General features: G+C 36.9%; 1 protein-coding gene across 1 annotated transcript in view; it reads left to right on the top strand.

Annotated features, from left to right (window-relative positions):
- Positions 1-13,858, top strand: part of mindy3 (MINDY lysine 48 deubiquitinase 3) — a 64,157-nt gene that overhangs the window by 42,543 nt on the left and 7,756 nt on the right. Inside the window, exons 12-13 of the mRNA XM_056475999.1 lie at positions 4,242-4,314; positions 9,334-9,421. Coding sequence (XP_056331974.1) covers positions 4,242-4,314; positions 9,334-9,421 — 161 coding nt within the window. The remainder of the gene's footprint in view (positions 1-4,241; positions 4,315-9,333; positions 9,422-13,858) is intronic.

Here is a 13,858-nt window from a genome sequence, read left to right as displayed (position 1 = left end):
TCCCATACGTTCATTCAGCCACGGTATAGTCCCCCCTTCTAGGGCAGGCTCGTGTCTTCCCTCCCCGCTAACCATCCTTATGCAAGGACTCCCCATCTCTGGGCTAGTCCATAGGTTGTCACCAGGTCTCCCCTCTGGGTAACAGGTGAGCTCCGCAGCGTCCTCCCTATCGGGACTGAACGCTTTCCCAACGTACTGTCGTATCAAAACCTATTTTACTGGGTTATTGCGACTCCCCGAAAAACATAACTGTTCTGAACAGGTAAGTGAGGGCCAGGGGACACGTTGGAAGACTGTGTCTCGGGGCGCTGTAGGTGCGCTCGCTCTACTGCGTGGCACACCCTTCGCCAGGGACGCAGTAAGGTTCTTTCGTTGTGGCGTTTTCCATAGATTTCCCCATAGTGGAAGTTTCCACATAGCATTGGAGTTCCCCATCCGAAGGGGAACGCTACGGTTACTAAAGTAACCCTTCGTTCCCGAGGGGGGGAACGGAAATGCTATGTTCCTTCGCCACAACGATTGTCCCTTAGCTGTTGAGCGTGAAAGTCTCTTCAGCTAGAAAAGGATGTCGAGCATGGCACTGGCTGCGTGTTTATAGCATGACTGATTGTCATTGACGCCAGCTGTGCACGCTGACGCTGCCAACTCATTGGCATTTCATTGGCCCGTTTTTATACTCTTTCAGATGATTGGATTCTGACGAAATCCCCATAGTGGAAGTTTCCACATAGCATTTCCGTTCCCCCCCTCGGGGAACGAAGGGTTACTTTAGTAACCGTAGCGTTTTTCATACTTGGTCACTTCTGCTGAACTGCTTAGAATATCAGTGCTGTGCTAGTTACTGAAAATAGTAACTAGTTACTAGTAACTTCATTCAAAAAGTAACTCAATTATTTTATCGATCAATTGCACCAAAAAGTAATGGATTACTGTTAAAACTAATTTTTGAGTTACTTTTCCAAAGAATTTTTTAATGTTCCCGTTAATTCCCTTATAACGTCACTTCAGTGCTGCATGGAAAATACACAGTTGATTAGCTTCAGTTTTAATCAATTTGCATTCTCACAACTAACACAAGACAGACTTGTCAACAAAAAGTAACTATTATACATTAATTTATTTAAGTCAGACCAGCAGCCCAAAAATAATCAGAAGGTTATAAACCAGCTGAATAATATATTCAGAAACAAAAAAGCAAAAGCATGTAATATTTAACCCTTAAACATGTTCTTTCACGGCTTGATTGTTCAATATACAACAAGCACAAAACCTTTATGAAATAAATGAATGAAAGTAATCTGAATTATCATTCAGAATCAATTTGTTGAAACTCACCACTAAAAAACTGCTATTATAGACAATCATGAAATTGAATGCATTTTAAACCAAGGCAAGGCAAGGCAAGGCAAGTTTATTTATATAGCACATTTCATACACAGTGGCAATTCAAAGTGCTTTACATAAACAGGAATAAAAGAAACAATTATAAGAGAAATAAAAACAAACATAAAAATGGTAAGAATAAAAATAAAATACCAAACAAAAACATAACAGCTGCTCAAAAAGGAAGTCTATGAGCAATTTTTAAACTAATCACAAATTAAACGTATTATGTCAACAACTTATGGAAAGTAAGCGTGTATATTTAAAGTCCAAAATCTGCTGTTGTATAACAGCTATAAAAATATGTGAAACGCTAAAAAATAATCACAGCATTTTTTTTCTGAGCAATACAACATTATACATTTTAAATAACATTTAACACTGTGTCTACTAAACTAATCAATTTTGTTATACAGATAACAAATCTGTGTTTATTTATTTGAAACAACAAACATAGTAGTATTAGTAATAGTAATTACCAATAGTAACATTAATAGTCTCCCAGTCTCTCTTGCGCACACTTGGTGTACCTAGCGTGCATTCGGTCTCTGTTTTCACTTGACTTTTGGCACCTCATACACAATGCATCTTCTTTACGGTGGTTGGTTGGCATCCACCAATCCCACCATGGGTCATCGTTGTAAACAGGAAGATGTGGGCTAGACTGCAGCCAATAATAATAAACTTTCCAAGTAATGGACAAACTCATCATATTGTAACGATAACAGAGTTACTATATTTAAAAAGTAATGCGTTACAGTATTAGTTACTGTCAAAAGTAATGCTGTTACAGTAAAGCATTACTAGTAACACGTTATTGCCCAAACACTGCAGAATGTTGTATTCGAATAATGCAATTAGGTATGCATTAGGGCTGCACGGTATTGGGATAAAACATATTCCCATATTATATTTTTATACAATATATATTGCGATATTGAATATATAAGTTCCCAAGGTGAAATATATAGGTCCATTTAGAAAGAATTCATAGTTTTTAGATGCATTAAGAGGATTTTGTAAGGTAGTGCATCTACATAAAATATAATCTATCAAAAAATTGAGAAATACAGCAGAGCAACAATGCTGCACAAATAAAATATACAATGTTTAATGATTTTAGTCTAACAATATTCAGATACACAAAGTTATTAATCTATTGTAAAATATACACAAAAATACAATTAATCTTTCTTAAAGTTAGAAACATACTTTCTTCTGCCTAATTACTGACCTAAATGATAAAAACACAGTAATGCTAAATGTTTTGGTAACTTTATGGTTGAACGTTGCAATGACAAATCATGAGTGTTTTCAAATGTAGCTCCTGGTCAATTATAATACCAATTCAACATTGCAGATCCTGCAATGTGACTATTGCCGATTCGCAGAATGCGATATCCATCCTAACATGATATATTGTACAGCCCTACTATGCATGTGTTGTTTTAATGTTTTTTTCCCCACAAAATATCCTATAACAATCACAGGTTAGCTCAGAAGCTTAGATTGCAAAGTCAGCAGTTTTAATTTTATGAACAAACCCCTGATACTCTCTTAGTCATATGTAGTGTGTAGTCTGAAGTTGTATTTTCCTCCCCTACTTTTTCTCTGTTATTTATTGCTCTTGTGTTAAACCTACTAGTCCCGACGATAATATATAAAATAGGTAGAAGAGGGTTTTTGATGGAATACAGGGAAGCTGGAGCAGAGATCGCCAACTGCACTGTCTCAAATCTGTCAGGTAGAAGAGCTTTGTGTGTGTGTAGATCACTGAATGTGATGCTGTGGGAACACACATCGTCTTCCAAAGTTTTGATTTAAAAGAGCTAATTTACAACACACACTCAAAGTGTCATCAAGAACAAGATTAGATGTTCTCGCTTGGCATCTTACTGCCTCTTAAAGCTGTAAACAACATTCCTGTTTCTTGTGTTAATAAGAACAATATTCTGTGTGTGTGTGTGTGTGTGTGTTTGTTTGTTTGTGTGTGAGCACATAATGCAAGAGTGTCTGTTTCAGCTCAGTTTCAGTTACCAGCGATTTAGATGTTTATTCCAAACTCCAACCACAGACTATTTAATCATGAATTGAGTGTTCACACACATTTAATTTATCTAAATGAGAAAAAACACGTCATTTTATATGCATAAGACATAATTTTTATATTAATAAAATGCTGAAATAACATGAAATCAACAAGCATGTTTACTTTCTGAATAAATATCCATTATCCCATATGTTATTGATCAGTGAAAAAGAAATTCCAGCCTATTATTGTTACTATTATTATTATTATTATTATTATTATTATTATTATTATTATTGTTATTATTATTGTTATTATTATGCTATCATGATCCAATTAATCTCTGATGGATCTCAACTTATCTTCCATTGAATATTGTCTCTCTCCAAAATGAGTTGTTACAGTTGAAAAATTTCGCAAATACCTCTCAACACATTTCTTATGCGCTATTCAAAGTGCCTGACTGTATCTAATTTCATTCCGTGGTACAGATATTTATTGTTCTTAATCCAGTCGCTGCAGGAAATTTGGAGGAGAGAGTTCATTTTATAGCAAACGGAAAAGAGTTAGCATACCAGCTGCTTTGCAAACATCCTGTCTGACACTTGGAGACCAGAAAGGAGAAAAAGCAGTCGTTCATCTGTTTATCAGCCATTGTCTGGGTGTGTTTGTACACATATGTGTGCGTGGTCTGCAACATGGCTTCGATTAGAGAGATGAAACTGGTGTTTCATGTTGGGCATGAGACACGGGCAGACTGAGTGGGTGGTGATCAAGACTCTCAGAAACTCTAACCATCTGCCTCTTTCCTCTGTCTCCTCATCTTCAGATAATGGGTTCATTCCAGACACACTTCTTGAAGATGTTATGAAAGCCTTGGATCTCGTCTCTGAGCCAGACTAGTAAGTTTATGTGTGTGTTGGAGTGTGTAATATGTGTTTGATTCCAAAACAAAGCATTGAAGTCCTCAGAGCTGATTGGTCATTGAAGTGACCCAGCAGTGTTAGTTTAGTAACTGTCATTATCTTAAAATAAAATTACAATACAATGTTAGACACTCACCTGACACTTTATTAGGTACACCAGTCCAACTGCTTAACGCAAATTTCTAATCAGCCATACCAAAGGCAACAGTAACTCAAATAACCACTCGTTACAACCAAGGTATGCAGGGGAGCATCTCTGAATGTGCAACACGTCGAACCTTGAGGCGGATTGGAAAAATGTTGCCTGGTCTGATGAGTTTTTTATTTTTATTTTTTTCTGCAACATTGGGATGGTAGAGTCAGAATTTGGCATCAACAACATGAAAGCATGGATCCATTCTGCCTTGTATCAACCTTTCAGGCTGGTGGTGGTGGTGTAATGGTGTGGGTGTGTGATATTTTCTTGGCACACTTTAGTCATTAGTGCCAATTGAGCATTATATCAACGCCACAGCCTACCTGAGTATTGTTGCTGGCCATGTCCATCCCTTTATGACTACAGTGTACCCATCCTCTGATGGCTATTCCAGCAGGATAACGCGCCATGTCATAAAGCGTGAATCATCTAAGACTTGTTTTCTTTAACATGTCAATGACTTCACTGTACTCAAATGGCCTCCACAGTCACCAGAATTCAATCCAATAGAGCACCTTTGACATTTTGTGGAACGGGAGATTGGCACCATGGATGTGCAGCCGACAAATCTGCAGCAACTGCATGATGCTATCATGTCAATATGAACCAAAATCTCTGAGGAGTATTTCCAGTACCTTGTTGAATCTATGCCATGAAGGGTTAAGGTAGTTCTGAAGGCAAAAGGAGGTCCAACCCAGTACTTGTAGGGTGTACCTAATAAAGTTGAAGTCCGAATTATTAGCCCCGCAATCTCATCCAGCATTTGTTTTACGCAGCGGATGCCCTTCCAGCCGCAACCCATCTCTGGGAAACATCTACACACACTCATTCACACTCATACACTATGGACAATTTAGCCTACCCAATTCACCTGTACCGCATGTCTTTGGAAAACCCACGCGAACGCAGGGAGAACATGCAAAATCCACACAGAAACGCCAACTGACCCAGCCGAGGCTCGAACCAGCAACCTTCTTGCTGTGAGGCGACAGCACTACCTACTGCGCCACTGCGTCGCTAATTTGTTTAACAGAGATTTTTTTCAACACATTTCTAAACATAATAGTGTTAATCACTCATCTCTAATAACTGATTTCTTTTATCTTTGCCATGATGACAGTAAATTATATTTTACTAGATATTTTTAAGACACTTCTCTACAGCTTGAAGGGATATTTAAAGGCTTAACTAGGTGAATTAGGTTAACTAGGCAGACTAGGGTAATTAGGCAAGTTATTGTTTAATGATGGCTTGTTCTTGTTTTCGAAAAAAAATATAGCTTCAAGGGGCTAATAATTTTGACCTTAAAATGGTTTTTAAAAAAATTAAAAACTACTTTTATTAACTGAAATAAAACAAATAAAACTTTTTCCTGAAGAAAAAATATCATCAGACACACTGTGGAAATGTCCTTGAACTGTTAAACATCATTGGGGAAATATTAAAAAAAGGGGAAAAATTCAAAGGGGAGCTAATCATTCTGACTTCAACTGTATAGATAGAGAGAGAGAGAGAGAGAGAGAGAGAGAGATCTAGGTATATGCTCCTAAAGAAACATTCAACAACACAATCATGTATTTTAGCTCGCTTGCTCCAAAACAGAATATAAAAGCACTATTTCAAAAAGTCGTTAAAAATTGTAAGTGTTGAACTTATTGTTCACGCATTGAAATCGTTTTGGCTTGAGACTTCTGGTCTCATTCACTTCCATTGATTACTATTATATGTTAAAAATGGTTCATCGTTTAGCTTGATGTTGCAAATTGATATTTTCTTATTATATTATTCTACTTTTATGTATAGTCATGAACACACTTGTTTTCTGCCTTTATTATTTCTAGTCATTACTCCCATAGGCAGCGGAATCGGAAGAACTAAAACATTCGCAAAAATTAGCGCACTTCCAGAATAAGGTCCATAAGACTAACACAAATTATAATGGCATCCACTATAAACAACACATATAAACATCATACTTCAATCCATTTGGTTTAAAGTTTGTTAACAGTCTCTTTCTCATTAAGTTCTTTGTGCATATTTTTGTGACTTAACCTTATCTGTAATATTTAATTAATTTTAAAACATTAACCTTCACTTAAAGGGGTGGTCCAGAATGTAATTTTAAGGCTTGGTTGTGTTTATAAGATGCAAAGCAATGTGTGTTCCTGTTTCACTTAAAGGAAATCGCGTTATTTTTTTATAAATCTCACTTTGATTATATACAGCTACTCAGCTAACATGAAAACGACAGGCATATTTCCTAGTTCCTCTGAAAGGCACGCCCCCAACTGACTCTGATTGGTCATCTGTCATAATGTGCTGCGATTTGTGGATCGGCCCCATGTCACGCCCGCACAAGCATGCACGTGCTTATGTTAACAGTCAGTTAACCTCATGCCCGCTCTCTAAAATAACATCTGACAAGTGTCTGTAATGAGTGAACATGGGGTGCGGCTCCTTTAAGAGAGATCGCCTGTGTGTGTGTGTGTGTGCGTGCGTGCGTGTGTGTGAGAGAACCAATGACTGGTGTGAGCTGTCTGTAGACGCGTGTAACACGAGAAATGCATGTGAGCGGGACCGATGTTTATTTTTATTGTTCTCAGATGCTCGGATTAAGTTATTGTTCTGTAATATACAGTGACGCTGTTGACAGAAGAATAAAGCACAAGATGTGGGATGCGACCTGTGTGAGCCTTGATTTATTAGCGATGCCAAACAGCATTTCCCGTTGTTTACATCCTTGCTACAGCTTACCGTTAACGCTAGACACTGTTCATGTAATAGATCAATTTTAACAAATAAAAACACTTACAGGTTGTGGCTCAGAGTTCACAGTTTCTGCTTGTTGGAGCTGCTCCTTTGAGGAGATTTTTACTGAATCCAGGACTGAACTGGGAGATTCTGGAAGCTGTGTTTTGTCAAATCATGCTTACTATGTATTTTATAATTCTCTTGAACATAATTAATATTGAACTGTAAGCACTTCTGTCTTTGTATTATGTCATTTGGAACCCCAAATACAGAAACAGAAGAAGCTCTGTGGAAATAGCAACCTTTGGATTTTAGCTCTCTCTCTGCTGTAACATTACAGCGCCTCTGGCCACGCCCCTTAGCTGCACAGTGTGTGTGCGCGGTTAAAGTACGTTTGTGATCTCACAAGGCCTGGAAGTATTTTTTTGTAGTCCCCAAAATTCATTTATTGTAGGCTTTGCCAAGCTAACTCTGTAAAAACCAAGGTCTCCCTTAACATTGAACTTTGAGCGTCTTGCATTCTGAGATTCTGTTTATGTTCACACAGCTACATTACACATCAACTAAAGTTTAAAATATGATATCGTAGTGGACCACCCCTTTAATTAAAAATATACCATTAAATCAAATTATCTTCATTTATTTGTAACATACTTTGTACTTTTATGCTTCATACAAAAATGGGTAGCGTTTGTATTTGGAAAGTGATGTGAAGAGGTTTTTGCATGTTAAAATATCTATCCTCTCTCTTTGCAGAGCTTTGGTTCACAAGCCACTCAAACAGACTCGTGACTCTTATAGTGCAAAGGGGAAATAGAGAGTAAAGTCTTTTACTTTGTCTAAACCCTCTTTTAAAGCCACTCAACAGAGTCCCTTTGAAAGCTTCACCTCTTAAACGGCTTCCCACTGAAACCTGAGTGATTTAAAACCACCTGTTTTCTCAAATCACATCAACCTTTGACAGCTGAACGACAGCTTGAGCCGTTCAGCAAGAGGGTTTGTAATGTAAAGGTTTAATTGACAGAATAAAGTTTAGCTCACATGTTTGTTTTTACACAGCACCCTGTTCTGTCAAAAGTGGTTAAGTCAAGTGTTGATGAGGTTGGAACTCTTCTTTGGCCCCTTCTGAAACTACATACAGCTTAATCAAGGTTTTGGCAAATGATTATTATTGTTTCAATTTTTATGTGCACGTTGAAGTGACCTGTGATCACACGAGAAAGCATTTATCATCCTCTGATTACTGAGCTTGTGTGGGAGTGAGTTAGTAATGTTATCAGTCTCTCTGTATGACTTTAAAAGGAAAAGTCTGCCCTGTTTTAACATCACTGAGTTTTAATGTCATTACACACTGTGATATGTTTAGTAACTGAGCATAATTCATTTCTAGCTAATTGTGTCTACACGTCTTACTGACAGTGAGGAATACATGCAGAAAGCATGCACATACAGTTGAAGCCAGAATTATTAGCCGCCTTTGATTTTTTTATTTTCTTTTTTAAATATTTCCCAAATGATGTTTAACAGAGCAAGGAAATTTTCACAGTATGTCTGATAATATTTTTTCTTCTGGAGAAAATTTTATTTGTTTTATTTCGACTAGAATAAAAGCAGTTTTTAATTTTTTAAACACCATTTTAGGGTCAAAATTATTAGCTCCTTTAAGCTATTTATTTTTTGATAGTCTACAGAACAAACCATTGTTATACAATGACTTGCCTAAGTACCCTAACCTGCCTAGTTAACTAAATTAACCTAGCTAAGCCTTTAAATGTCACTTTAAACTGTATAGAAGTGTCTTGAAAAATATCTAGTTATTTATATTATTTATTTTATATTATTTACTGTCATCATGGCAAAGATAAAAGAAATCAGTTATGAGAAATGAGTTATTAAAACTATTATGTTTAGAAATGTGGTGAAGAAATCTGCTCTCCGTTAAACAGAAATTGGGGGGAAAAATTAATAGGCCAGCTAATAATTCGGGGGGCTTATAATTCTGACTTTAACTGTATTTCTCTTATTCATTTCTCTTTTTTTTTTTTCAGTGTGAATCTGATGAAGAGTAAGCTGGATCCAGAGGGGTTGGGGATTATTCTGTTGGGTCAGTTTCTGTTGGAGTTCTTTCCTGATCAGGTAACACGCACACCATGTCTCTGTCTTTCAGGCTGTATGTTTAAACGTGACCTAAATGCTATGTGAGTGGAGAGCTCAATACAAGTCACTTCGCCTTACTGATGTGAAAATCATTCCAAAAGCAGGCATACAGTAATTATGCTGCCGTCTGATATGCTTTTAAAGGAATAGTTTACTCAGAAATGAAAATTCTGTTATTTATTTCTCACCCTCAAGTCAATCCAATCCCCCGAGACCTTTGTTTATCTTTGGAACACAAATGAAAATATTTTAGCACTCACATACTCAACAGATAGAAAAGATCCAGAGACTTTTAAAATCCAGAAAAGAAATAAAAACTGTCAGAACATTCCAGGTGTACTGTAATCATTAGGGGTGTCAAAATTAGTTGTTTCTTCGGTGCACCGCGATGCAGACACGGACAATTTGATATCGGTTCAGTAATAATCATAACCAGTTATTATGTATGGATGTCATTTATCTCATATGCACTATATTGCGGTAGCTTACTATGGTAAAGGGAGGCGAGGGCCAGTATTTAAAACGCTCCAACTACTTAAAAACGCAGAAACTGTGCACAACTTACTGCTTGTGTGTTTGCTGGACAGTCTTTCACTGACACTTACAGCAGAAGCCCCTGTTTCACTGTTATGGAAAAACTGAAAGTAAACTCAATTTCTCTCTCTCTCTCTCACTGTGGCCCATTTGACCTCCTGTCGTGAGGTAAAGTTTGCTCCTCTCGGCTGTTACAGCGATACTTCTGGATACAGACACGAGCTTGTCTGCAGAGTGAATTTTCTCCACCGTGTCTATCATGGATCAGCTGTGATCGCCGTTGCCGTTTATTATTCATCAGTGAACATCGCCAGATCGTTACAGCCAAACACAGCCTTTTCTGTTGAGCGCGTGACCAGTCAAAGGGGTGTAAGAACAAACAAGAATTTGTTTATTTACTATAAATGCTCCTGTTGTTCTGTGCCTGTACTTGAGTTTTTAAAGGTACAGTTCATATATTTGAATGTTTATATCAAATGACAAAATTGTATTACAAATAGTATTTAAATATAAATATATTTATACATTTTAAAACAAGAATTGTTGTGCTGTGAAGAAAAAATAAAACTGTGTATAAAAGCATCATCAATGCACTGTGATGCACCAAGATCTTGAATTGAACTGTATTGATGGCATGATAATCATAAACGAACCGTGAGAGCAGTGTAGGTTCACACCTGTAGTAATCATATGAAGCTCCAAGAACTGTATTGTGCACCCAAAAAAACTGCATGAACCTTTTGCTGATGAAAGTAAATATAGGATGAAAGTTGCTGAAAAAATATATAATATGAATAAAAAAGCTATATAATTGTAATTTGCACATAAACTAGTGTTGGGATTTTTTTTTAATGATAAACAGTTTTTTCTTTCCATCTAAGATTAAGCTTCGTCCTTCACCATTTGCTGTGGCTAATTTGCAGGCTAATGTGGCTAATCATTTTATTGTAGTGGGTCTATGTGGTGATTGTAATCATATACTTTTATTTACATAAAGAACAATACATAAAGAAGCTGTAATTGTTAAGAGTAAATAATCACAAAGCAGTTTCAGTTCATTAAATGTCAGGAGAAAATTTTTGTCTACACTTGTTTTCCTCAGAAATTTCAAAGTCAATTCACAGATGCATTTATTTTAATAAAAAAAAAAAAAAAAAACATGCCTCCATATAATGTGCTAAAAATGTGCTATTTAACAAATATTTAATGCAGTTTCTTTATTCAATATAAAAGTATAAGGTAAGAATATATAACAAAAGCGATATACTATATATTAAATATTTTCTGAATGCTTAATAGATCGTCATACTCTTTTGGAAGTACATTAACTGAGAGATAAAGGTACTGAGAGTGTGCACGCCTAGGCCTGTCACAATGACCAATATATCGACTTATCGCACAACACATGGCCATAACCTCAATAATTTTTGGTCATGCGATTATATATCGCCCATACAAAAAAAAAAACAATACCAGCAACGTTTTAGCTGATTGCACAGCCTATCTATCTTACAAAGTCCGCCATGGAAATGGCAAGTGCGCTATGGCGCAACGCAACTGACTCTTAAAGGGAATGGGAGATGAGACTCTGATTGGTTTATTCTCAAAACACACCTATAATTTATTAAGAGAATTAGCTCAACCTTGTTAGACCATGCGCCACGGCACAAAGCGGGTTTTTCCGTTCTTAAAATAGCAAGTGGATTTTGACAAGCCCTTAATGCTTTTGCACCTTGCACTTTGCGCATGGATCGTCAAAATAGAGCCCCATGTGTTCTTTGGAAAAGTGTACTTGCATTCTGGCATTATGAGTGGTATAAAAATCGTCTTGTAATAAAATGACAATAATATCATTTATTGCAATATATTTTGGTACAATATACCGTATAACAAAAAATAGATATTGTGACAGGCCTATGCACACCTGGCAGGTTTGGTTAGATTAAAAACAAACTGTGATGTGATTGCTTTGTTACTGCAGGTTTCTTTTTTTAAATAAATAAATGTGGTCATCTGAATCTTGGTGTGCACCAAACAACTGGACCAACGCTGCTAAAAAGACAGGTCTTTTCTTTCAAAAAAGTCAATTTCCACTGAAATCTGAACCCTACACACAAGCAAAAGACACATAAACAAATCAAAAAAAGAGCACATGATGTCACAAAATGTAACCATAAAAGGACAGCTTGTCTGTTTTTCTCATCATAGACACGATATTTCCCAATACAGTTTAACACCGGCATCACAAATCCATCTTTTTGCAGAAGATCTTCTTTTGTGTGTGCGATGGGGAAGTTTTTTTTTTACTAAAAGCACATACAGAGAGCTCATTAAGCCCAGCACACAGCATTTTTGCAAAATATGCTATAAAAGTTTAAATTCAAGAGAACTACGAATACAATTTGTTTAGGATGCCACCTATGCAGGCAGAATGACAGCAAGGCAGCAAACTAGGTTTTGGAACAGAGTTCTCTCTCTCATACTGGCTATCCTGCTGGGGTTTTTTCCCTGTTCCCCTTGATTTCTTGCTCTTGCTCAACGTTGTTTGCTTTTTCTTACTGTTTTTTCATTACGTTCAAATAAACCTACAATCAGCCCTAGATTAAATCAATGTACATGTAGCCCCTCAGAGAGAGAAAGAGAGGAGAGGAGAAGCTGACGGTTATATTTGGCATGGACTTGTAGCTCCACCACTCTGTGTTAAATTCATTAGGGCTTTAGGGATACATACAAAAAAGGCCTCAATTTACCATCAAATCAAATACTCTAACCCTATTTTAGGCCCACTCAAATACATGCGCTGTTGTTGTTCTGGCAGTAAAGCAGGCATGTGGTATCGGGGCTAGACAGAGGTATTTGGCTCCCATCAGAACTGTGTGCTTGGGTTTTGACATGGTCTGAAATGTTCTGGCACCAATTTGATTTCAGGTCTTTTTAGCAGCTACACAGGGGAGTGGGGTATTGTTTTGGACTTAAAGTGATTCATTTCAGGGGGGTGTCGGTATTGGGCATGTTATAACATCTAAAAATGAGTTGATAGAGTGTGTTGAGATTAGGGTTGGGTACCGAAACATCATTATGGCACCGATACCTTTGTAACCGGTATGCACCGAACCGAATCAGAATATGAATTTTTGTGCCTAATTCCCGTGCCACTGGTGCTGCGACAAGGGCGTAAAGCAGGTCGCACACCTGAAGTTCCGCTTTTTTATTTATTTATTATTGATTATGATTCAAAGTGGTTCAATAAGTCTGTACTTGAGTTAATATGCTTACTTTGTGCAGCTATATGTAAACTCCCTTCAAATTTGTCTTTTATATATCGCAACTTTTGCGTGGGAAGTGGTGTGTGTACACCAGAGATTCTCAACTTCGGTGGCCTTGAGGGCCAAATATCAACCACATGAGATACAGGGATCCACTTATACACTGGAGTCATGGGTCGGTACATGGTTTTGGCGTCTCGGTTTGATACTGGTATGGTTGAACAGGAATAATAAAAAATCCAAAAAACTTGCCTTTTCTGTTTATTTTAAACAGGTAGAAGTGTTTTGTCAGAGCTGAAGAGTTTCTTGTGATGCAAAAATACAAGTTAAACACAATAATTAAAAACAAAACTTCATAATCAGGAAACTAATTAGGAATTTATAGTTTAAAAATTAATCTCAGCCCACTCCTAAAACAATGAAAAAACAATAGTTATGTATTAAATTTAAGATTCAGTAAGCTTCAAAAGTGAAATCTCTTTTATTGAAAATGCAGCACTGTGTCCAGATCAGGCTGTGCAATATGATGTGAGTGTGTTGAGAACACTTATAGACTGACTTGCGAGCTCATATAATGAGACAATATCTTATAGTTCCATCATTTACGGATGCGCGT

The sequence above is a fragment of the Danio aesculapii genome, chromosome 16 (assembly GCF_903798145.1).
Source record: "Danio aesculapii chromosome 16, fDanAes4.1, whole genome shotgun sequence".
Classification (NCBI taxonomy): Eukaryota; Metazoa; Chordata; class Actinopteri; order Cypriniformes; family Danionidae; genus Danio; species Danio aesculapii.
This window is presented reverse-complemented; position numbering and strand designations above follow the sequence as displayed.